General features: G+C 45.6%; 1 protein-coding gene across 7 annotated transcripts in view; it reads left to right on the forward strand.

Annotated features, from left to right (window-relative positions):
- The window catches only part of RFT1 (RFT1 glycolipid translocator homolog), a 46,616-nt gene extending 35,221 nt beyond the window's left edge, over positions 1–11,395 (forward strand). The window contains exons 12-14 of one of the 7 annotated variants that reach the window (XR_014021162.1): positions 4,112–4,361; positions 5,134–6,309; positions 10,350–10,460. Coding sequence is in view for 2 of the 7 variants with exons in the window: in XM_081287245.1 (XP_081143371.1) it covers positions 4,112–4,361; positions 10,350–10,493; positions 11,090–11,209 (514 nt within the window). In the remaining 5 variants the exon portion in view is untranslated. Of the gene's footprint in view, positions 1–4,111; positions 4,362–5,133; positions 9,640–10,349; positions 10,494–11,089 lie in introns of those variants that run through there. The other 6 variants (XR_014021163.1, XR_014021164.1, XR_014021165.1 and 3 more) reach the window with 6 other exon arrangements.
- The last annotated feature ends 13,572 nt before the right edge of the window (positions 11,396–24,967 follow it).

Consider the following 24,967-nt stretch of genomic DNA (forward strand, 5'->3'; position numbering starts at 1 on the left):
AGTTTTAAAATAGTGGTCTAGACATGGTTTTCACCTCAAATAATTAGGTTTGTAGATATAGAATTGCTTTGAGTCCACTCTTCCCCCACCCCATGGATGAAAAAGTCTAAGTTTACTTTGAAAGTACCATTTTTTTTATTTAAAATGCTTCTCACAATTGAATCATTTAAAAATATAATTTGACACATACTAACTAAGGCTTTGTGACATCATAGAAAGAGCTTGGACTAGCAGTCTAGCACTTGAAGGGAATTTTATTGTAATAACTTTAGCATTAGTGTGTGTGTGGGTCAACACTGAATCCATTTAAAATATAAAAAAGAAAAAAAATTGCTGCTCAGCACAGTGGCTCTCACCTGTAATCCAAGAGTCTCAGGAGGCTGAGGCAGGAGGATCATAATTTCCAGGTCAGCATTGGCAACCAAGTAAAACCCTTTCTCATAACAAAAAAATAAAGGTCTGAGATTGTAGCTCAATGGAGTGTGCCCCTGGGTTCAATTTCTAATACCACAAATAAATAAAAAAACTTGCAACAAAACCAAGAGGAAATACAGTGGATGGTTGCTTTCTTTTCTTTTATGTTGCACTGAACCAAAGGAAACAACTCTTTAAGTTAGCTATAATGGAATGTTGACAATATTTCAACATCTGGAAAATTGTTTTCATGGTATTAGGAAGCAGAAAAATCAGAGGCCAGAGCACCTTCTAATGCAGTTCTTATCTGATATAACTTCAATCCCCTTGGAGTAAAATATGACTTTAAGCATGGTCTTCTGACAGCACTCTCAGTTCTGTCTGGGTCCCTGTCCCCAGCCCTTTGTCCTGGTCTGAGCATATGGAGCACCCAAGTTCATCATAGACCCTGTTTTTTTTTTTTTTTTTTTTTTCCATCCTTGTGAATTTAACCAAATAAAACTGTAGCTCGGATTTTTATAGTAGAATTAATAGCTTAAATTAAATGTTAAAATCGATTATGATGACTTTACATTGAACATTTTAGATTCAGAATTTTAAAAAGGCATTGATGCAGACGTGGATTTTTATCTAGTCAACTTCAGGTTAACCAGTGTTTTTCTAAATAAAAATAGAGTGGTTAGTTCTGAAATGTTAAGGCTTCCTTTGAATTGCAAGTTGCTTTTTATTTAATAGCCTAATATATAGGATCTGATTGATGGATTTTTTCATTATACTGTACTGAAGAATTTTTTGTTCTCTTTTGTGTAAGATGTCTCATTTTCTTTCTTGCATTCAACAAAAACTTTTGTGCATTTACTCTCTAACAAGCATTTTTTTAAGTTTTGGGAATACAGCAGTGAAAAAAAACAGCTAAGATCCCTGCTCTCCAGAGGTAATGAGAGGCAAACTAGTTAAGAAAGTAGAAAATGTACTGTACTAAAAAATAAAATAGGATTATGTAGTGAGTGGTGGGGGGCCATTAGATTGGCTAAGTTGAGGTCTGAATGACCAAAAGATGGTCAGAGACAGGACAATGCTTTCTAGGCAGAGGAAGGCCCAAGATTGACAGCTCCTTTGCCTGATTTATTGATCTTAGAGTGCCCTTATATATAAACCACATAACTGTTGAATGAAAAATGACTGTGATCTTCTTGTGCTGATACATAAGAGGTCAGTGCTGTCCTTTTTGTAAATGCAGAGGCTCCATTTTACACATTTGTAATCCCAGCAACTAAGGAAGCTGAGGCAGGAGAATCACAAGTTCAAGGCCAGCCTCAACAACTTAGCAAGACCCTGTCTCAAGATAAAAAATAAAAAGGACTGGGGATGAAGCTCCATGGTAGAGCATCTATGGATTAAATGCTGCCAAAAACAAACAAACAAAAATTTGTGTGGCTGTGATTTAATGTGTTCAGTTAGCAGCTACTAAGGGGTGCTTTGGTCAATACTACAGTTAATACCCTTGACCATCCATTTTCTGGTAAACCTGATTTTAAGTCCAGTATCTTCTCGGATCATGGAGAAATAAACATTCATAAATAAATTGCTATTTATGTAAACCAACCCTTATAAAATAGTCATTGTCAATGATGAATAATTTTGCTTTGATTTCAATAGTGCTGTTTTAATTGCATCTTTAAAGCTCTTTACTTTTTTTTTTAATGAAGTGGATTATGTCTTTAAGACTACAGATTTGTGACTTCTGAAAAGTTTAGCAGCTACAGAGCCTCTTGTAGTGGAAGACAGTGGGCCTTATCATTCTCAACTCCTCCTAGATGGTCATACCAAAGAGGCTACATAGTTGAATGCTTCCCAGCTTGAATTAGTATGAATTAGCTATTGGTTTCATTCATTACTGCCATTTTACTTGGAGTTGTGTGAGGATGACTTTGAAAGTTTTTGAATCTATAGCTCAGACACCAAGGATTGGTGTAGAATACCCTTCTGAAATAGTTTTTGAAAAAAATAACAGAGTATATGTCTGTTTCTTTTGGAAAAGAGGTCAAACTCCTGGTCTGTGATGGATCCCACCTTCAGTGGCTTGTTATGAGATGACTATTCTAATTATTTATTAGTAGTAAAAAAAAAAAAAAAAAAAAGCTTCCCTAGTGGAAGATGAGCACAATAGTGCATACCTGTGATCCCAGCAACTCGGAGGCTGAGGCAGAAGGATTGCAAGTTCAAGGCTAGCCTCAGCAATTTAGTAAGGCCCTGAGCAACTTAGTGAGACCCTATCTCAAAATTTAAAAAAATTGGAAGGCTGGAGATGTAGCTTAGTGGTAAAGTACCTCTGGATTCCATCCTCAGTACCACCAAGAAATAAATAAAACCTTCCCCAGTGGAGGTGCAGGCTCTTGCACTTCTATTAAGAGATTTTTCTACTAAGCAGCAAATTTTGTTGCTGGAATTCTAGATGAAATCACCTTTCTAGTTAGAGTACAGATATTGTGTGTGTGTGTGTGTGTGTGTGTGAGTGTGTGTGCATGCACGCACAAGTGCTTGTGTGCATGTGTGAGCACACACGCATTTACCATGTGTTTTCATAAAGTATATTTCCATAACACCTTGTATTTGTTCGGCCCAAGGACCTGTAAGTGGGCATTCAGGGAGCACAGTGGCTTTCTTACAATGCTTCATGTGAAGAACCTGGATGGTCTCTTCAGAGTCCATTTAGTGGACACAGCTTGGGGACCTAAGGGTTTGGTTCCCTCAACAGTTGTGTATTCATGGAGTGTCTTCTCTGAGCTAGATGGAAACCAGATTCTGGGAAATTTGGTTCATGGCTATACCATAGTCTTTTGGAGGACTACGGCAGTTATTTTATGTTTGCTGAGACTTAGTTCCTTCCTTTGCAGAGAAGTGAGGATGACTAAGTGATGTGCTTCTTTGAAATCAGAAGTGATAGGAATAGCATAACCACTTAGCTCCAGAATCCAGAGAGCCTTAGAAATAGAGTGGAAAAGAGTATATAAGAGTCTGCAAATACCAGAGGGGATCCAGGCTTCGCTTCCTGCTCATATTTCATTCTGGAGGCTGGTCACTTGTTTTGAGTGCGGTCCACTACCCAAGTTTATGGGGTATTACATTTCCCAAGGGAGGCAGTGTTAGGCACTGAAGGTTGGGGGCTGGGAGTCAGACTGGCATATTGGCTTACTCCTTAGGCAAGTTCTTCGGTCTCTGTGCTTCTTACTTTGTCTGTGAAACAAATCCAGGCTCCAAAGGACAAGGGCAGGCTATTTGTGTTCATTTATCAATTTGTCCTCACATTCCTCACAGGCCTGTCATAGTATCTAATATATAACTATTATCCAGGTCACATTCTTATACCTTATGTTGGGGGCTTGCGCTGAACAGGATTTTTATGCATTTTGATAACTAAGTTGCTTCACTAATCAACTATTATCCTTAAAACACATAAATATCTTGAATCATTCATTTCGTACTCTTTAGTTCAAGGGTAAATGGGACATTGACATTTCTATGTTATGTGTGTAGTATTCAGTGTTATAGAAAACTGTATTATGGGAACTTAGCTGGACTTATGGGAAAGCAGAGGTTCTTTCTGTGAATTGTTGTTCATGGCCACTTTTTTATACAAGTCTTATCTTGGGTCAAGGTACCCACTGCCCTGTTTTGCTTGTCTTCTTCTCCTCAGGTACAATTTCACAATGCTGGCACTGTCATCCTCATTCCTGGTGCTGTCCTATCTCCTGACCCGTTGGTGTGGCAGCGTGGGCTTCATCCTGGCCAACTGCTTTAACATGGGCATTCGGATCACACAGAGCCTTTGCTTCATCTATCGCTACTACCAAGAGAGCCCACACAGGCCCCTGGCTGGCCTGCACCTGTCGCCAGTCCTTCTTGGGGCATTTGCCCTCAGTGGTGGTATTACTGGTGTTTCAGAGGTGAGATCCCGCAGCCTCCACACCACATGCTTCTGTAGCTCTCCACTGCCCCCCCCCTTAGGTTTCCCCTTCCCCCTGCTTGAACTGACTGGACAATTATTTACCTCCTCTTATCCTTTCCGTAGGCGTCTGGAGCATCACCTTTTGCTAGACATGACAAAAAAATTACCAGTGGGAAGAGAGTAGACCCACAGCCCAGTTGACATACCTTTTATCTGATTTGGAAGCCAGAATAATAGCCACCTTTAGTCCATGGCCAGCCAGGCCAGCACAGATGGTGTGAACGGTTTGGGTGGGAAAATCCTCAGGGAGTTTAAATTAAAGACACAGATACCATTTTATCTTTAAACTAGCTCCAGGACAGCTCCTCAAACCCTCAGCCTCAAGCTTCTCAGGGAGGCAGCGAGGTTTTACTGAAGAGGCTAGCAAGAGAGAGAGAGAACGCTAGGGAGAGGGCTTTTGTTGGGGAACAAAGAATTCTGGGGAAATTCCCATCCAATGAAGGTCAGGGGGGCAGTGTTGCAAGGTCAGGTGCAATGATCGGATCTTTGGGGCAGTGGTGAGACCCACCTCTACACAGACAAACTCTCCAACCTAAGAAGGGTGGGGAAAGCTCTGCCACATTAAAAGTGACTGAGCGCCTCACACCCAGCTGGGGAGGAAACTCATTCATGTGCAAGGATGGTCTTCCACAGCCACTTTCCCTGGCTTGTCCCAGAGGAAGGGGGTACAGACCCAGGAACCAGGCAGTGACAGTGCTTTCCTTTCCCAGGTGTTCCTGTGCTGTGATCAGGGCTGGCCCGCTAGGCTGGCACACATCACTGTGGGGGCCATTTGCTTAGGACTGACTCTTGGGACAGCATTCCTCACAGAAGCTAAGCTGATCCACTTTCTCAGGACTCAGTTTGGAGTATCCAAAGTTGCTGACAAAATGACTTGACTTCAAGAGCGTCTTGATACCTATGGCACCCGGATCCACTTGGGACAGTTCTTGGGTGCAATGTTACCATGCAAAATCCCTGCCAAGGGGTCTGCAGTGTAGTGAGAACCACCCAGGAGGTGAGACCATGGATGAAACACTCATCCACTTGAAGTCTTAAATGCAAAGGAGGAATTTTCATTTTTAAGTGGAAACCAAACAGCCTTTTTAAAATAGATGTACTTTTTTCATTATTTTGTTCTAATCAGTACTTTTGTTTTTATGAATATATTTATTCCTATTGAGTGTGATTGACCTTTGTAGCTACATGCTCCAGCAAACTTTATCTTAGATGTTAGTAGTGAATAATGATCTGGCCAAGAAAAAGAGAGGCAGCTGTTTATCCCTCACAGGAATATTTAGATTCTTCCATAAAATAAGGAAAAAACCAGATGCTGTGCACCAAACAAGAACGGAATGTGGCCTGGGAGTTGTGGCTTTCCACATGTCAACGCTGTGGTTGGAGTTTTTAGAGAAGGAAAAAAATGTTACTAAACAAAAAACCTCAAATGCAAATGTGAAGCTTTTGGGATCACATTTCCCCGTGTGCGTGAAGAATCTTGCCTATCATGCTTTTATTCCCCAGGCTAGCTTGTGCCTTCCCCAGGAATTGTTGATTGGAGGGAGGGTAGAAGTTAGCTGAAGACTTCATGTCTGACCACCTGAAAGAAGGGGGGCTTTGAAGGTTTGAAATTACTCCAGCACGAGCTACTTTTAGCAGTTTTCTGTAACTTTGCACATGGAAATTGATGACCAAAGTTGTGTAAATGTTTCTTTTTATCCTTAGAATAAAATAGGACAAACTCTATATGGCAAATATCACCAAGTCAAGCCCTTCTCACTGACCTGTTATTTCCAGCACTGCTCAGTACAACTGAATTCCAGCCCCAGGACAAGAGTGGTAGGCTTCAGGGAGTGAGCCTCCTGGCCACCACATGAACCCAGGCTCCCTGTGCCCTGCATATGCAGGTGAGATCGTCAAGCATTGTTCTGGGGTTGTAAAGTGTGTTTTTTTTTTAATATTTATTTTTTAGTTGTAGTTGGATACAATATCTTTAATTAATTAATTTATTTTTATGTGGTGCTGAGGATCCAGCCCAGAGCCTCACCCGTGCTAGGTGAACACTCTACCACTGAGCCACAACCCCAGCCCCAAGTGTTTTTCTTTTTTCATTAATGTATTAATTCCTTTTAGACATGATTTCTCTTTGGAAGTACATGCACAGACTATGTCTTCAATGTTAATAGTTAGTAATCCTCTGGCCTAATGTCTCCAGATCTTCCAAGTTTACCTCCAGAGAGAGGGCCAGTAAAGGCAGCTGGTATTGTTCATTGAAATGCATGCATTTAAACCCACTTGCTTGGACTCAGTACCAAGAAGCTGAGGACCAAGACCCATCAGCCTACCAAGACTAGGGCCCAGTCACTTTGACACCTTTTTATCTGTTTCCCCTCTGAATTGAGACACCGAATGCAAGGTATCTTAAGCAATAGAGGCCCTCCAAAAGCATGATCTTGGTAGGTTAGGATCAGGCTAAGTCAGCAAAAGGGTTGTCTCAAGTGCACAGAAATGGGCCTTCCATTCACACAAGCTCCTTCTCTTCTGCTGCTGACCATTCCACTGTCCCCTTCCCCAGAGTCCTGCCACTCACCACGCTCACTTGACAGACATAAAGCATAGTCTTCCAGCCATGTGCCTCAGAGTGTTCTGGATTACAGGTTAGAAATGTAGGTTCCCAGACCTTGAGATGCTGAGGTCTTTGGGTATGGGACTGCCGTTCTCAGGTGGAGAGAGGCTCTATGTCTGACAGCGGGGTTCTTCCCCTCATCTCCTCCCACATTATCCACCAGGTGCTGCTGTTGGGACCTGCTCCTCTTGACAGATGGCCAGCTGGAACATGGGCCAGATTCCTTTTTATGTCCTGCTTTCCTGTTTCTAGGACAAGTAGTGCTGTGTGTGTTAGCTTTCTATCACTGCAACAAAATACCCAAGAAAATCAATTTAGAGGAGGAAAGATTTATTTTGGCTTACGGTTTCAGAAGTTTCAGTCCATGGTTGACTGGCCCATTGCTATGGGCCTGTGAATCAGAGTATCATGGCAAAGAATTTGTGGTGCAGCAGAACTTCTCACCTCATGGCAGCCAGGAAGCAGATGGGGGAACAAACCAGGGACAAAATATACCTTTCTAGAGCATGTCCCCAGTGACCTACTTCTTCCAACTAGGCACAGTTTCTACCACTTCCCGATATTCAGTTCAGTTATGAACCAATCAATGGGTTAATATATTGATGAGAAAGCCTTCATGATCCAATCAATTCCCAAAAGCCCACCTCTGAGCATTGCTGCAATAGGGATCAAGCCTTCAATAATGAGCCTTTGGGGAATATTCCAGATTCCCACTATTATATCCTGGCTACCTGCTTCCCTGCTAGTACCTGCCTTGCAGGCTGTCAGCACTTTGGCCAAAGACCCTCCAAAGATCTCCACCCTCTTGACACTTCCCTGAAGCCCAGTGAACCTAACCATGACCTCTGGTGTTTTCTCTTACTGCCTGTCCCAGAACCATACCTCTTGCCTCAGGTCACTTGCATATGTGTGGACCAGGCTGCCCCACTTCACCCATGAAGGATTTGGCAGGGGAATCACATTTGGCTTTAAGTACCATTTTAAATGTAGTGAGGCTACTTCTTCATGGAAACATGTCTGTAAGGCATGTCCTTTTTATGACAGGAGAAGCCTTCAGTGGTGAGAATAACACTATTGCTGGCTTCCTTTGCTTCTCTGACCACACATAAGAGTTGCTCACTTCAGACTTGGCCTAGGGTGACTCAGTAAGGGACACTGCTATGCTTTGTAATGCTCACTCCATAGTGACTCCTGGCTCTGGAGGTAGCATCTGCTCGGCCCTGTTTGATGCCACTTCCCAACCTAATCCAAGTACAGCTCTTCTTTCCTTCCATCTTTTTTTTTCTTTTAATCATGTACTTATGTTGCTGGTTTCATGTCAATCTCCTGGTTTAAAAAAGAATAAATTATTTTCTTCACATCCTTGTTAAGACCTTTCTTCTTTCATACCCTTCTTCCCTCCAAAATGGGGGGAAAATGCCTAAGGAAGGTGGGCAGATAATTTGAATCTGAACCATTAGATTTCGTCAGGGGATCATCTCTCCCTACGCAGATAGTGACACTGGGACTTCGAATCCTGACCTTGGAAGAGGAATAGTTGTCTGGCGCCTTCTGTGTCTGGGACTGAAAGACTAGGGGTCTCTTTCACTCTTTTCCCTCCTCACTCTAAGGTAGTATTTCCCATTGCTTTCCTCTCCCCTCCATTTTCCACCTGGCCTGGTCCTTGTCTTGTTTGTTTTGTTGTTATTTATGAAGCAGCTATTCCTTGATGGGTCAGGATGCATTTTGGTGCAGAGTAAAGCAGTCATATGATTTTTGGAAGTTTGGGGAAGCCCTTCCCCTTCCTGTCTTCAGCTTGGTGATAGAATTTTTTTTTTTCACTGAGCTCAAAGACTATCATTCCAGAATTAGAGGATACTGGAAATTTGGATCCCATAGGGAAGGGCTCTGACTCATTCACACCAAGATGTACACTGACATCAGTGATTCTTACCTTGATATGGAGGAAGAAACAGGAGTTGGGAGCATCCAGAACTTGCAGGTGAAGTAGCCCAGGTGAGGGGGTGTGTAGCCCCAGAAGGTAAGAGCTCAAGAGGGCTGCCATAAGGTCCCTGGGCTGAATGGAATTGATATCCAGTGGGGGAATTGGGGAACATGTTTCCAGCCAAGTCTTGGAAGAGCCATGAGTAAAAAAGGGCTGTGCCTGGTGTAAGAACTAGAGAAGAAAAAGAATAAGAGCAGGAGAAACTTTTCACATCTTTATGAACACCTGCTCTTTGGAGAGGCCAGGTGCAGAATGAGGAGGTGAAGTGAGGAGGGTGTGCAGGGTGCTTGCTGGGGAGGCTCTCAGAAGCTCCATTTTGAGAACCTTTAGAAACTACCCTACAGCCTCCAGAATATTGCTTGTACCAGGTTATCTCCTTGTACCAGGGAGAGTTCGGGAAGGCAAACTAGAAGCCAGAAGATCTGCAGAGTGTGTCAGAAAGGAACATATTTGGAAAGATGATGAACCAAGGCATAGTATGAGGGGTACCCTAGAAACTTCTCAAAGATAGCAAAATACACAGACCTGGAAAGGGCAGCTGAACAAAGATGCTAAAATACAGCTTCCATTTGCCAATTATTCCTGGAGTATGCAGGAAGGGACTGAGACTCTCATTTAATTTGAAAATGAGACTTCTGAGCCAATACAGATACTAATGAAAAATTATTTGTTTTGCTGTTATTTACTATACTTGAGTGAATTAGCCCTTAATGTTGTAAATATTTTATTTGCTAATTAACTTTTGAGGGTAACAAAAAGGTGTTTTATTTGAAGAATTTGGGGAGAGGGAGGGCTCATGTATTTGTATTATCAGTCAGTCCCCAATTATCTTGCCATAACCAGTCTCCCTGTTTAGTATCATTTGTTTTTAACCAGAACTGTCTCAAAATGGAGAGAATGTACTCCTAATGCATTTCAGCCTCCTTTAGGAACTAATGAAGTTTTATAACTATTTCTTTTTTTTTTTAAAGAGAGAGTGAGAGAGAGAGAGAGAGAGAGAGAGAGAATTTTAATATTTATTTTTTAGTTTTCGGCGGACACAACACCTTTGTTTGTATGTGGTGCTGAGGATCGAACCCGGGCCGCACGCATGCCAGGCGAGCGCGCTACCGGGCCGCACGCATGCCAGGCGAGCGCGCTACCACTTGAGCCACATCCCCAGCCCCTTATAACTATTTCTTAATTTCCTTAAAGATGAACTAGCAGGAGTTACTTGTTGCCCCATCCCAAAATGCACTCAATTCTTTGTCTACCACTTTTTCAGCCCTTTTTGGGAAGTTTGGCTTAAATGGAAAGTGCTAGAGGTGAAATGTCAGGCCTTTCCTTTTATGTGATAGGTCCTCAGCAGCAGAGTACGCACACCCAGAACTCTGTCCCAACCTCCGCAGGTTCCAGCACACTCACTTTTGGAGACATCTGCCCTCCTCCAGCTTGTCAACCTAAAAAAGTACACCATGTCCCACAATGAACATAACAAGTTTGTAAGTATACAAGAGTGTGGTTGCCTAACTGATGTGATGTTATGCTCTGTAGACATTTTCAAAATCCCCTTTGAAGCTTTGTATCTTGGAGCCAGCAAATTTTTGTTTCTGTCTTAAGTCATGTCTGAAGTTCCTAAAGAGTTGAAGGGCCCTTGATCTTGCAACTGTGAGGCCTAATGAACAGTGTGCTGGGAGAGAGAAGAGTAGGGGAGGAGCCTGAGAGGCTGCCTGGCAGCAAAACTGTCAGGGTCCCTCTCCTAGGCAGCTGCTGGCCCTCCGCTCCTTCTGGCTGCTCACTGGAGTAAATTCTCATCTCTCCTGGGTCCCAGATATCAGGCAAGGGTGTACTAAAACTAGCAGGCAGTGACTGCTGCTCTCAGGGTAAAGGCCAAGGTTCTTCCATTTATGAGACAGTTGTTTCTACCACCTTTTCCTTCCAGCCCCTCATACAATGGCCTAAGAACAGGTCTTTATAAGACAGCTACAGTAGGTAATAGGCCATAAGTAGCCCCATGGCCCCATCAGCCATTGTTGGTTGGGGACCATGCAGATTGGCTAATAAGATAATTTTTAAATTTTTATCTTTTGTGGTGCAGGGGAATGAACCCAGGGCCTCGTATATGCTAAGCAATTGCTCTACCCCGAGCTACACCCAGATGGCATGGTTTATCCACAGTTGCCCTCCAGCCTCTGAGGAGCTCCATGAGAACCTGTGACAGAACAGCTGGCTTTTAAAGGAATCTTCTGGATGACATTTATTTGTTCACATTTGTCCTCTTTCCAATAAAAGTATGCCAAAGTTATGACCCTGTCAATCCTGCTTTCGTGATGTTGCCTTCTCCTGACAAGGGCCTTTGGCAAAGGTCAGCTGGGTTCAGAGAAACCAGTGGAAAAGGAACCTGAAAAAGTGGCCACTCATGGGCCTTCCTTCCCACTAGCCTCTCATCTGCACCACCCCATCACAAGTCAGGGCCTTAGAACAAGCTCCGATGCTGTCAGCGCAGTCAGTGAGCAGTGACTAATTAAGACACAACTGCATTAGTCATGTTGGAGGTGACAACTGAGAGCATGTTTCTGGTTCATGTCTGGGAGATCCTGACACACTTTCCAATTATGTGGAACTAATAGTGTGGCTTCCACGCAGCCCTGTCGCTGGGAGAGTAGGGGAAGGAAGGTGTGACGCACTGTGGGCGGCACTGGTTTGCTCCCTACTCCTCACTCCTTTGCACTTCCTGTTGAAAATCATGAATGGTAACACCAGGGTGAACAGCATTAGGGCTGCCAGAGGACCCCTCTCAGGAGGGCTTTCAGTTCCCAGGAGAATTGAGTCAACTCACAGGGGGAAGCTGGTGACATAGGAGCCTCAGTAGGTGATTTCAGCCTTCCCAGCTTTGGAGCATCCCATCTGACCCTCTAGCAGAGACTGGCACAGACCAGGAAGGGAGAACCATGAAGACCCAGGAATGTTTAACACATTGTAGCCAGAAAAAGAATGGCAATGATTCCTTCATACATCATTGCTAATATAACTCTCCTTTTTAGTTTCCCTAGAAAATTAACACAACTTTATGAACAAACAGGTTAGCATAGTACATTTATGTTTCTAAACTAGAACGGAAGATTGCTCTCTTCCCTGCATGACTTCTGAGATCCCTAAGTGGTATCTCTCTAATGACAAGAATGTTCTTACAGGTGTGCAGATGTCAGGCTATGGGGGGCAATAGAAGGGACATAGCTACTTATATTTGTTTCCTTTGTAACCAGGAGTGAAACTGTGTGGAGCTGTGGCTGCCCAGCAGGGTTCATGGGCATGATGCCCAAGTATACCAGTGACTTTGGTCTGCCTGCTCTCTGTGTTCCCTGCAGTGGACCTGCAGAGGGCCAGAGCCAGGCTCTGGGTGGAAGGACCCCAAAGGTGTCCTACCTGCATGTTTCTTCCATCTGCACCATCACTGGAGAAATCTGCTCACATCACTGTTATTTTGAAATTCATAAGCAGGGTTTAATTTTGTGTGTGTCATTTCCTAATGATACATTCTGTTGTGCTACATGCCATCAGTTGTATCTCACTTAGCTGCCCTTCTCTAACTCACCAAGTGACCTTGAACAGTTCTCTCTCAGGCACTGAGCATGTGTCAGGTATGTGTGAAGACACATTTTAATCATGTTAGCTGTGAAATCTTCATGACAGACCTTATCCTTTGTCTGCATGTTACAAGTTGGGGAAAAACTCAGACATGAAGAAGTGGCCACACAGCTACGAAGAAAGTGGCAGAGCTTGGATCAACCCCAGCAAAGAGATGATATTACAAGGATGGCAAAGAGAGGATATTACAAATACTTAATAGCTTTATACTGTTAATGCAAGCTTAACTATTAAGTTTTACTTTAGAAAACTAAATATAATTATTTCAGCCTAATTTGACAGCTTTTCCTTGAGTTCTGTCACTCAGGTGACACCTAGCCCAGGACAACTTTGTGGCTCCAAATCCGTTTCTTGGCTTCTGCCTGTGATGATCCTTGAGTGCCCTTGAGAGCCCCAGAACCAGCCCGCCCTTCCTGTAGTGCTTATACCCCTTCCTCTTCCCTGCCCAACTGGACCCTTGCCTGTGTCCTTGACCTCTTCTCCAAAGTCTCTCTGTCCCCATCATGCTTTCCTCCAACAGCTCTGTTTTCTTTCTCCCTTGAGAATTAAGAAGTCAAGTGGGAGACTTGAAGTAGTCCTCATATTGAGCTCTGCTTCATCTCTTTATCCCCTGAATCTTTGAAGTAAATGTTATATTCCTCTAAGACTCAGTTTACTCATCTAAAAATGAGCATAATCACACTTGCCTCCTAAGATGTGGCAAAGCCTAAATTAGAGGATGTAGGTAAAGCACTGAGCAGGGGTCACCTAGGTCCCTGTACCGGGAATGGAATTATAAATCTGTCCAACATACAGTTGCAGAGGGACTATAGTCACTGAGATTATGTCACTCCACTGCATCTTCCCCACCTCCCCGCAATTTATAGAAGCAGCTTGAATCTTTTCTTTCAGTGGAAACATTTCTCCTTTTCTTAAAGGCAAAGCTTCAGGTGAAGAGGAAATGACAGCTCCTTTTTGGGCCTGGCTGGCCCAGGAGGAGATTTGGGGGTGAGGACCTTCAAAGGAGAGACAGCACAGAGGCCAGAATCTGGATGGAGGTCTGAGGCCTTAACCCTTAAAAATGTCCACAGCCAGGCTCCAGGATGCAAAACCATAGCTTCTAGGGAAGGCCACAGCTGCCAGCAAATGTCCCCTTTCAGGCTCAGTCTGAACGTCTCCCCAGGACAAGGATGCTCCAGAAGATTGTTAAATGATTTTCAGCAATTTCAGAAATTGCCTTAGCTGGTTGGTTAGATTTTGCTGCAGTCTTAGATTAGGAAAGAAAGAAAAAAGGCTGCTGGTGATGGGAATGTGGCTTTGTCCAGGAAGGCCAGCTGCTGTGGGCTGCTTCTAAAGATATTGGAAAGGCATGAATGGACTCTGCCAGGTATGTGAATGGCCTCCCGGGCCCACTGAGGACACGCCTCACCCCTACATAGCTTTGCTCACCAATTACTGGTATCTTCCCCTGGAACCCCTAGACTGATCCAGAAACTTGTGTTTACTTCTTACCCTAAAAAAAAAAAAAAAAAAAAAAAAAGACAAAACCAACCATTGTTTCTCCCCAGTCAGCCTCTTTGGCTTAACCTCTGAGAGCTCGGTTTTGTTTGTTTTTCTTTCACTGCACTGGGAATAAGGATGCCAAGTTCAAGTCAACTGGCTTTCTCCTTCCAGAAGTGGCTGAGAGGAAAAGGTCAGAATTTAGCATGGGCATAGGGTGCTGTTAAGGTGGAGTTTTCTCACAAAGGGATGTGTGTTCTGTTCCCATTAGGACTCATGTTTTATATGGAGATACCAGACATATCTGGACCTGGCACTGATCCTTGGTGAGGCATGAGGTTGTTGATTTTAGTGTATGAAGCATATCTGAGTGGCAAGGGTCCATTGGGCCTTTCTCTACCTAGTTCTGCTCATCCTCAAAGAGCCATGGCTGGGGTGTACCACACAGCCTGCTGCTACAGGCCTCCCTCATTTCTGTTGGCCTCCGTGAGACATGCCTCAACTCTGTAGGGACTCCGGTGGCCTTTGCAGCCTGAAGATATTTTATCCTCAACTATGTTGTCTCTTGGACCAAAGGACAGCTGTTGGTCCACATAATCAACAGAGCTAGAGAGCAGGAGGGGAGAGCCGCATTCTAATCCCAACCATGCCTCTATCTCTTCAGAAGGTTCCAGGGAAAGGTGGGGGTGGCTTTGCCTTCTCCCCATGTACAAAAGGCTCCAATCCCTCCCTGCCCAGCATTGCTCCAAGGTTGTTATGGAGGGCATGGGGAAGTCAGTGTTTAGCAGTCCTTTGGAGTAGAACAGAGAAGGGGGAGACAGTAGGCCTGTGGACTATAAGGCTAGAGCCTGGGCCTTGGCTCATGTGTAGGCAAGGGAGCCAGACTAGTGCAAAAGTCATCAAGGAAATTAAAATAGCTTCACATAGGGGCTGGGATTATAGCTCAGTGGTAGACCGACTAGCCTAGCACATGTGAGGCACTGGGTTCAATCCTCACATAAAAATAAATAAAGTAAAGGTATTGTGACCATCTACAACTAAAAAATTAAAAATATATATATGTTCATGTAAGCTGGGCCATGTAAGCCGGGCTCAGTGGTGCGTACCTCTGATCCCAGCTACTTGAGAGGCTGAGGCAGAAGGATCCCAAGTTCGAGGTAAGCCTCAGTAACTTAGTGAGGCCTTGTCTCAAAATAAAAAATATAAAAGGCCGATTGTGTTTCCTGATCTTATCTACTGTTATCATTACATATTTGATGTCTTTTTTTTTTTAACCAGGGATTAAACCCAGGCATGCTTAATCAATGAGCCATAGCCCCAGCCCTTTTTATGTTTGTTTGTTTGAGACAGGGTCTCACTAAGTTGTTTAGGGTTAAACAACCTTAGTTGCTGAGGCTGGCTTTGAACTTGTGATCCTCCTGCCTCAGCCTCTTGAGAAGCTGGGATTGTAGGCATGCACCACCATGCCCAACTTTTCATATTTTTTATAGTAAATTATGTATAGCAAACTATAAATTGCTCTTAGGGAAGCCAATGCCCTGTAGACATACACAGACTGCACATTCTGCCCACTGCTTCTTTTCTCTTTGCTTAACTGCAGTGATCCTTTTTGCTATATGGTGTACCATTGGAGGTTGTTTCTAGATGTGTGCTATTATAAACTTGTAGAGAATATCCTGACATAGAGACCTCTAAACCTAGCCTGTGTTTGCGATTTGCCTCTCTGTAATCCTTAGTAACAAACTTCACTGCCTGCCAGCACCATCCTCGCCAAGGGAACACAGGGTGAAGGGAGCCTGCTCAAGTCATAGTGAACGAGTGACTAGCCCCAGTGAAGTTCAGGACTCAGGACCTGTTGGCTAGGGTACCAGGATGCTCCTTTCACTTGGGTTCCATATCAGAAAAGGGCTTCACACAGTGCCAAGCATCTAATTAGGGGTCAGTATTAACTGTGACATCATGGCAGCCTGTCACTATGCCTTTCAGTTGCTGCCTTTTCCATGGCAGAACCAGGAAACCCTGCAGGGTCAGTGGAGCTTGCTGTCCCTGCTGAGCATAAGCCAGCAATTAGGACCTGGGCGGCCAGGCTAATGGCCTCCTCAGCCACAGATAGATGGGTGTGCCTCGCTCAGTACCAGAGAGTGCTCTGAGAGTGTGCTGCTGCCACAAGTAATTGCTTCCCCTGAAGCTGTTCCTCTGGGTATTGGTAGTCACTGATGCCTGGGCCCTCCCCTTAGGGAATCTGATTATCCAGCTGGATGGGGAACTAGGAAACAAAAGCCACCTATCAAACAGAAGAAGCAGAGCAGCTGCTCCAACTCCTTCCTTGGGATGATGTGGCCTCCACAGGCAAGCTTTGGAAAGTGCCTTATTTCCTGCCCAGAGGCCTGGGCTGCCTCTTAGGCTTGAGGCCCATATTTGTAGTACTCCTGTGTGCTTGGGGAGGGTTTCTGAGCTGCCTGGCTGTGGTAGGTAGACTCCAGAGTCACCTTTTTTTTTTTTCAAGTTGTAGATTGACACAATAACTTTGTTTGTTTGTTTATGTGGTGCTGAGGATTGAACCCAGTGCCTCACACATGCTAGGCAAGTGCTCTACCACTGAGCCACAGCCCCTGCCCAGAACCCAGAGTCTTGACTCCAGGTTCACACCTGCTATGGGCTTTGGCATAGACCGACTGGTATGGACCTGGGTCCCAGATCTGCTGTTTCTTACTCCATGGCCTTGAACAGCGGGCTCAACTTGCATGCTCTCTGTCTAAATTCTACCAGCTTTTATTTTTAATTTTTCTTTTGATCAAAAAAATACACATACATAAGTTTTAAAAGTCAAACACTAAATGATTCCTAACGCAGGTTCTGCTCATCATCACAAACTCCCCAGTTCTTGTCCCACTCCATCCAGTTGTCTGCTTCTTCTATTGCCCTTCCTATTTCTTTTCTTTTTTTCTTTTATTATAACTGGGGATTTAACCTAGGAGCAATTTACCACCAAGCTACATCCCCAGCCCTTATTGTTTTTGGTTTTTTTTTTTTTTTTTGGTTTTTTTTTTGTTTGTTTGTTTGTTTGTTTTAGACAACTTAACAGGGTCTCACTAAGTTGCTTAGGGCCTTGCTAAGTTGATGAGGCTGGCTTTGAACTTGGCAATCCTCCTGTCTCAGTCTCCTGAGCCACTGGAATTATAGGCGTGCACTACCACACCCACCCTTTATATTTCTAAATCATTCACATATATTGTCATTTCTTGCTCTTTCACCTGAACATCATTGCCTTCCTATGAGGGGAAAAGTGAGTCTAATAACCACCTCTCCACACCCACCTCATCCTTCCAAGGTTATGATTTGGGGAAAATTGCTAGTCAATGTTTACATGCTTTAAACTACTGTATATAAACATTTTTTTTCCTAGTAAACCAAAAGTGGTGGTATTCTATTATTGTGCTATAATCCTTTGGTTTTTTTATTAAGCTATAATTAAATATCTCATTCATTTACTTTTTTTGTTTGTTTGTTTTGGTGCTTTATGCTCTTCTTTATAAAATCTGGCTAAACACCATAAAGCTTTTCTCAACATGAATAATCCCCCAAATTGTGGTTTTTGTGTTTTCCCCAGAGGTGTTGCACCAGAAACCCCTCACCCTCCCATTCACTCTCACCATCCTGTCCACTGGCCCCCAGAGTGAAGAGACTGAAGATCAGAGAGGTAGAAAAATTGAGGCAGAAATGCAAGCCTGGCAGGAGATGGAGTTATGGTCAATGGTCAGCACTTGACCCAAGGATGCTATAACTCAGTGTGAATAGCCTACATGTAAATAGGACCACTCAGTGGTTTTAATTGTGGCTTGGGCCAGGGGTCTCTGACCCTGACCACAGAGGACAGAGAGACAGGTCTCCCTGTTCATCTTAAGTGACCCTTTCTGGTGAGACTAGCAAGCCCATTTCCATCCTTTATCCCAGGCATATCTGAGAACAAGCTAGGCCATGAGTCTGGCCTGACAGATCCATACTTTTTTTCACATGGCGGCTTTTCCTTAAACATGCTAAACCAGCCTTACCCAATTGCTGGGCTGAGCACACCTCCTAGGGCCACCAGCACCTGGCATATCACAAACAGGGCTGCTTTTGGCCACTATACCTTGTCTTGTCTCCTCCATACAGCAGGTATTAGCTCTGAGCCCATTTCCTGCAAGTTCCCCACTGCAGGCAACTCTTTTCCATTGCTGGTTAGAGGATGCTAAGGTCAACAGTAAGATTAAGGTGATACCCGGACACGGGCACATGCCTGTAATCCCAATAGCTCAGGAGGCTGAGGCAGGAGGACTGTGAGTTCAAATCCAGCTTCAGCAATTTAGTGAGACCCTAAGCAACTCAGTGAGACCCTGTCTATAAATAAAATATTAAAAGGATGTGACTCAGTGGTTAAGCACACCTGGGAACAATCCCTGGTACCAAAAAAATAAAAATAAAAATAAATATTAAGGTGATGCTGGAGGCCTAGGCCCAAGAGCCCAATCACCAAATGTCCACAAATAGGCAACTCCTGACTTGGTGCAGCACACATTCTTGAATGGGACAGAGAGCCTCCTGAGCTGAGAGCTCTTGAATGGATACCCATTATGCCTCACACCAGAGAAGCTTGTGCATGATTAGAGGCCTCTGATGACCACCATTCAGCTCATAGGGCCTGCTTACTTTAGTGGTTACACATGACACTGCCATGCATGTGTTCCTGCAAGTCACGCCTAAAGGGTGCTCTGCCACTAGGACTACTGGAGGGGCATAGGAAGAGGGTGCAGGGCACATGTTCTCTGCCTCAGTCAGTAAGGGAAAAGGCATGGCATCAAAGAGAGAAGGAAGATGCCATGATCTCTTCATAAGGCTACATGCTTTCTAAACAGACAATTTACTGGGATTTAATCTACAACTCGAAAGTGTGTGGTTGTCATGGCAACATCAAATTGCCCAGGATCAGGTTTGTCTCTAAGGAGGGGGAAAGAGGGTAGCAAAGCCAAGCCTCCGTCTCCTTGGCAGGGATGTTATAGAAATTGGGGGAGCAGGCTGGTCACCCTTGCATGAAGTAGAGAGCATTCTTCCCACCACCCAGATCAGGGCTGAGGGCCTGAGCCATGTGGTATAGTGCAGAGGGGCCTGGCTGTCTCAGGGACCTCACTGTGGGGCCTGAGGACTCTGATTGCCCAGCATGTCAACTTTCAGCCATCCTCTTGCTGAGGGCCAGTTCTTCTCCTGGGGGCTAGCCCCTCCCAGAGCATCTTGTCCTGCTCCCTAATCCTAGTTTTCTTGGCAGAACTTTTGCCTGTTGGCCTGGCCGTGGATGTGGGCACAGCCTGAGACATCCTCTGAGTCTAGTATAAAGGATCAAGGGAACTGAAGCCTCATCCAGAGAGTGCCAATCAAAGCTGGTGCTGCCATTCCTAAATACTCAGTGCTGTTGGCCTGGCTTCTTCCTCCCCACTAAGAATAAAATGGAGCCAGCTAGAGAAGTTGCCCCGCATGGGCAACCTCGGCCCTTTCCTAGGTGGCTGTAGATGGCAGGGGAGAAGGCTGCAGATGGCAGGGGAGAAGCCTGCTCAAATGGGAAAGACGTTAAGCAATGGGAAAATTCCCTGCCCCTAAACCCACTTTATCCCTGTTTGGCTTCTGATCATCCAGTGCTCTTGGCCTCCCAAGACAAGGTCCTATCTCCTCAGCAGCCTCCAAGTCCCTCACTGACCAGCTAAGCCCAGCACATTCATCTCTGTGGACCCTGGGCCTAGCCACAGGAGGGGCTCTACTGACACCTAATACATAAGATGAATGAATGAATGAATGAATGAATGGTTGACTTGGGTAGTGAGGACTGGGAACAGAAGAAATTTTTAAAAAAAGGTCAGATTTATAGGGGAACCTGGTAGGTTCCCCCCAGGTAGGAAACTGGGGGACCATAAATGCCAATTTGAGTGGGGGGAGGTATCAATCTCCCCGTATCTTCTACCCTCACTCTGAGACAACTCCATGACAGATGTGCCCCTATTACCTGATTCCCCCTCAGAGAGACAGGGAGCCCAGGGCCCATTCCCCAGAGCCTAGCTCACCTGGTCTTTGAAGAGGGCTGCCTCTCTAGAACCCAGCAGACCTGATTGTTTTTTTAACACACTCTGTGGGCTCTCCCATTTGTCCAATTAGTGCTAATTGGAAGCAAGAGGAGTGTGAATTGGGGAGGGAGAGAGGGAGGTCTGGAGCTCTAATGTCCTTGTCAGAACTTTGAGCCAGTCACCAGGCTTCCCGGTACAGGCCCTTCCCCAGCAGTGCAGGGTCTCCTGCAGGGTTGGTGGGATTGCTCAGGGGCTCCTTCTGGTACCACGTGCACTGGATCCAAGCATAGTTAGCCTCTGCTCTCCAGAGGGCTCAGGCTGCCCTGGCCACCTCCTCCCCCATGCCTGTTGTCCCCCAGGTAGAACAGGCTCAAGGTTTTCATCATTGACTTCTCACCTGTGTAGAGCCAGAGCACTCCAGTTTTCAGATTCTAGGACTAAAGGGTAAGAGGGACTCAGGGCCTGACAAGACAGGCAAGGAGGGGCTGGGGACCTCCTAAACCCATCACTGATCCTCAGTCCCAGCCTCACCCTGGGGATCAACAAAGGCAAAGAAAGGTTTGCTTCATCTGACTTGGTGCACATTTGTGCTCCTCATGAGAGATAAAAGTCCAGAGGCCCTTCCTAGAGAAGTGGGACTTCCTCTTTGCTTCCCCTCCTCCCCCATGTCCCTGCAAGCAGAGATGGGGGTGTCCAAAGGCAAAGAATTCTTTGTGTCTGGCCCAAGCTCTGTTCCTGATCCTATAGTGCTTTCCCCACCCACAAGCACTGGTCACAGTCTGGTGATAGAGACTATAATGTGGAGTACGGTGTGTAGGCACATGGCAGAAGGCCTCTGCTCCAGCCTGGGCAAAGATACGCTCCCACCCTGCTCTGCAGTGCTGCATCCATCATCACCCATGGGTGCCTTTGTCCTGGGCACTGTCAGGCCTCCCTCTTAGTGGACGGAGACACTGAGGCCCAGCCTACAACCACCCAGATGCTCTGGCTGGGGACATATCTCTGGAAGTAGGGCCCTCAGGACTCAAAGGTGCTCACAGATTAGGATTCCTTCTGGGACCAGGCTCAGCTTCTGTCCCTAAAAATGGGCTCATCCCCACGCAGCAGAGAACACAAAGGGACAGAGGACTCCTCTGTTCTCAGGGATTCTGAGAACAGAGGCCTGGCCAGTGGCAGCCGCTAGAGGGCAGAACCCTCCCATGTGTTTTCTCGTGAGGGCTGGTGAGCAGATGAGCTAGGCAGACCAGACACAATGGAGTGGTGGCCCCTGGGTGCAGTCTCCACAAGGCTGAGACGCTGGCCAGAAGTCCACCTGGATCCTAGGCCCCCAAAGTCCTCCCTGAGTCTTCAGGCTTTTCGCCTTCTAAGAGCCCATCCCTGAGCCAACAGAGACTGGCTCCTGCATTGGTGACTGGTCTCTCATTCTTAGAACATGAGGGTTAGAGGAGCACTTAGGAAAGCAGGTCCTCCAGCCTCCTCCATGCACAGTAAGGAAACAGGCAGGGAAAAACTCATCTGATCACACCCTGTATATGAGTTGTGTTGGGACACATTTCCCAAGGACTGATCATGAGCCAGGCACCCACAGCATCCCCATGGATCCTGTTAGAATCACTTTATATTTGCAGATGTGGAAACTGAGGCTCAGACAAGCTGCCATTTGACTGAAATCCCCAGATTCCAGACCAGACAGGATGATGACCAAGTCTATGTTTGATCTGCCATAGAGCAGAGATACCCTCATGGTTGGCTCACTGATATAAGTGAATGAGTGTGTGTGTGTGTGTGTGTGTGTGTGTGTGTGTGTGTGTGTCCCCACAGTCACTGGCTGCTAGAGCAGGGACCAGGCTGCCTCTCTTGCACCCACACTTGCTCTCCCAGGTTGAGGCCTCTGCTTCTCATCTGGACCTGGCCAGTGGTTGCCCTGGGTAGAAGGAGCTATGCAAGGAGGCAGTACCATAACAATCCTCATTGAGGGCCATTTGATGTAACAGTGACACTAAACCCAAGAAGAGGGTGTTAACTAAGATGACCAGCAGTAGTCCAAGAGGCTGTGCCTGCAGCCTTAGGTGTTAAGAACCCTTTCCCCTGCTCCCCAATACTGGGGATCAAACTCAGGGCCTCATGCATGCTAGGCAAGAGCTCTACCACTGAGCAATATCCCCAGCCCAAAGACTCACTTTTTTGAGTCCTAAGCTTGGCCTTGCTCCTCCAACCAGGCTTGGGGACCTCTTCTCAGGACCTAAGGTGGGTAGCTCGGTGCTCAGGCAGCACCACTGAGCCCTGGAGCTCCTGGGTGTTTTAGCTCTGGTGAGGGCCTGAGCAATTTGACTGATTTCTGTTGGTCTGCTGGCTCCTGACTCTTGCCCTTGCATGGAGCCCAAGAGACCCTGGAGATCCAGGTCAGCTGTCTGCTAGGACCCCTCCTCAAGACTGAATCTGCCTCCACACGCTAGCCCTAGGATTCTCCATGACATCTAACAGCAGGGCTGGCCAAAATTATGGCTGGCACCATCTCTACTCAGGCTAAAGCTAATTAGGGGGTATTGCCCTGAAGTGACCTACTTAAAAAGCTAGCCTATCTGGCCATCTGACTTTGTGTGAGAGTGTCATATTCCCTCTAACTTCATCTCCTCTCTCCAGAAAATGGGTGAAGAGAATTCAGGAGAAGGGAGGTCAAGAAGTGATGGATAAGTAGGGCATGGTGGCACACACCTGTAATCCCAGGGGCTCCAGAGGTTCAGGTAGGAGAATCATGAGTTCAAAACCAGCCTCAGCTTGGGCTGGGGATGTGGCTCAAGCGGTAGCGCGCTCGCCTGGCATGCGTGCGGCCCAGGTTCGATCCTCAGCACCACATACCAACAAAGATGTTGTGTCCGCCGAGAACTAAAAAATAAATATTAAAAAAATTCTCTCTCTCTCTCTCTCTCTCTCTCTCTCTCTCTCTCTCCCCCCCCTCTCTCACTCTCTCTCTAAAAAAAACAAAAAAAACAAAAAAAAAAAAACAAAAAAAAACCAGCCTCAGCAAATTAGCAAGGCCCTAAGCAACTCAGTGAGACCCTGTATCTAAATAAAATGTTAAAGAAAGGTCTGTGGATGTGGCTCAGTGGTTAAGTACCCCTGAGTTCAATCCCTGGCACCAAAAAAAAAAAAAAAAAAAAAGTGATGGGCAATTAGAACGTCAAGCTGGGAGCTCAGTGTGAGCAGATGCTGTGAGAGGCTGGAAGTGAGTTTTTGGCCTATCTCAACATTTCTCCTGCCACCCCTGAGCTCACTGTCTCCATTCCTGATCTTTCACAAAGAACACTGGGAATTTCCTAGCCAGAAGTTATGAAATAGAGGGCAAACTAGCTGATGATGGAGATGGGCTCTTGGAACTCACTTCCCTTTGCAAAGAAGAGTCTGCTTAGGAAAGAATGACCAGTGGGGGCAGGAACCAGACATCCTGGCTGCAGCTCTTTTTTTTTTTGGCAGGGGGTGGGGTGGATACCAGGGATTGAGCCACATCCCCAGCTCTTTTTTGTACTTTAATTAGAAACAGGGTCTCACTGAGTTGCTTAGGGCCTCACTAAATTGCTGAGGCTGGCTTTGAACTTGTGATCCTCCAGGATGGATGGATTGTGGGCAGGTGACTTTTCTCTGGGCCTCTGTCATCTGTAAAGTGGACAGAAGGATGTGATGAGGGTTAAAAGAGTCAAGGAGCTGGGCACGGTCATGTACACCTATAATCCCAGCAGCTGGGGAAGCTGAGGCAGGAAGATGGCAAGTTCAAAGCCAGCCTCAGCAAAAGCGAGGTTTTAAGCAACTCAGTGAGACCCTATCTGTAAATAAAAATACAAAATAGGGCTGGGGATGTGGCTCGATAGTTGAGTGCCCCTGAATTTAATCCCCAGTATTAAAAAAAAAAAGGAAAGAAAAAAAAAAAGAGTCACAGAGAGATCATCTAATGCAGTGCCGCACACATAGGAAGTGGACACAAATTGTAGGTCAGAGAGCAACCATCATTTCACAATTCATAACTGTTATCATGGTACCTGTTGTACCTGTTTATGTGCCTGTGTCTGTGGGCACCTGTGTACATCTGTAAATCCATGCTAGTTGCTGTGAGTCCTCCCGGTGTGTGTGTGGTGTGTTTCCACATGTGGGCCATCATATCTTGGCATAGGTGTGTGTGTATCACTCGGCGTGATTTCTCCTGCAGAGCCAGTGCTCAGAAGGTAGGAGGTGGGGAGTAGTCTATGACAGGGCTGGTGCTTGGAGAAAGGGAGAAGTGGACAGGCTGAGTCTGGGAGAAAACAGGGGGAGGAAAATGGGACCAGCTTAGCTCAGATTAGGGAAAGTGTTTAAGGGGACTAAGATCAAGCTCTATTCCCTCCTGCACCAGGATGATGCATAGGAAAGTGTTGGGCTGAGTCCCCTAAAGAAGATTGGCCACAGCTAACTCATGCCTCACCCTGACCAGGGAGCTCTGAAGCCCCAGAAAATCCCACAGTCTGGCAGTGACATGTTGTCCAGCTCATTGCTTGGCCCCTCAGGCCGTGATCTGCTAAAACTCTAATAGGAGGTGTATTTATGAGTTACTGGCACCCTGGTGATAAAAGCCTCCAAAATTGCCATAAACTGCAATTTATATGTTTATAACCATTTGCCAGCTAGTGGGTTAGAGATTTGGTTGTCACTGACACCAGAACCAGGAGGCACAGTTTCTAGCCAGTGTCATGCAGGGAGGGCTGAAGGAGGGAGCACTAGTGTGTAGCAGA

The sequence above is a fragment of the Spermophilus citellus genome, assembly GCF_964194105.1.
Source record: "Spermophilus citellus genome assembly, chromosome: 3".
NCBI classification, from domain to species: domain Eukaryota; kingdom Metazoa; phylum Chordata; class Mammalia; order Rodentia; family Sciuridae; genus Spermophilus; species Spermophilus citellus.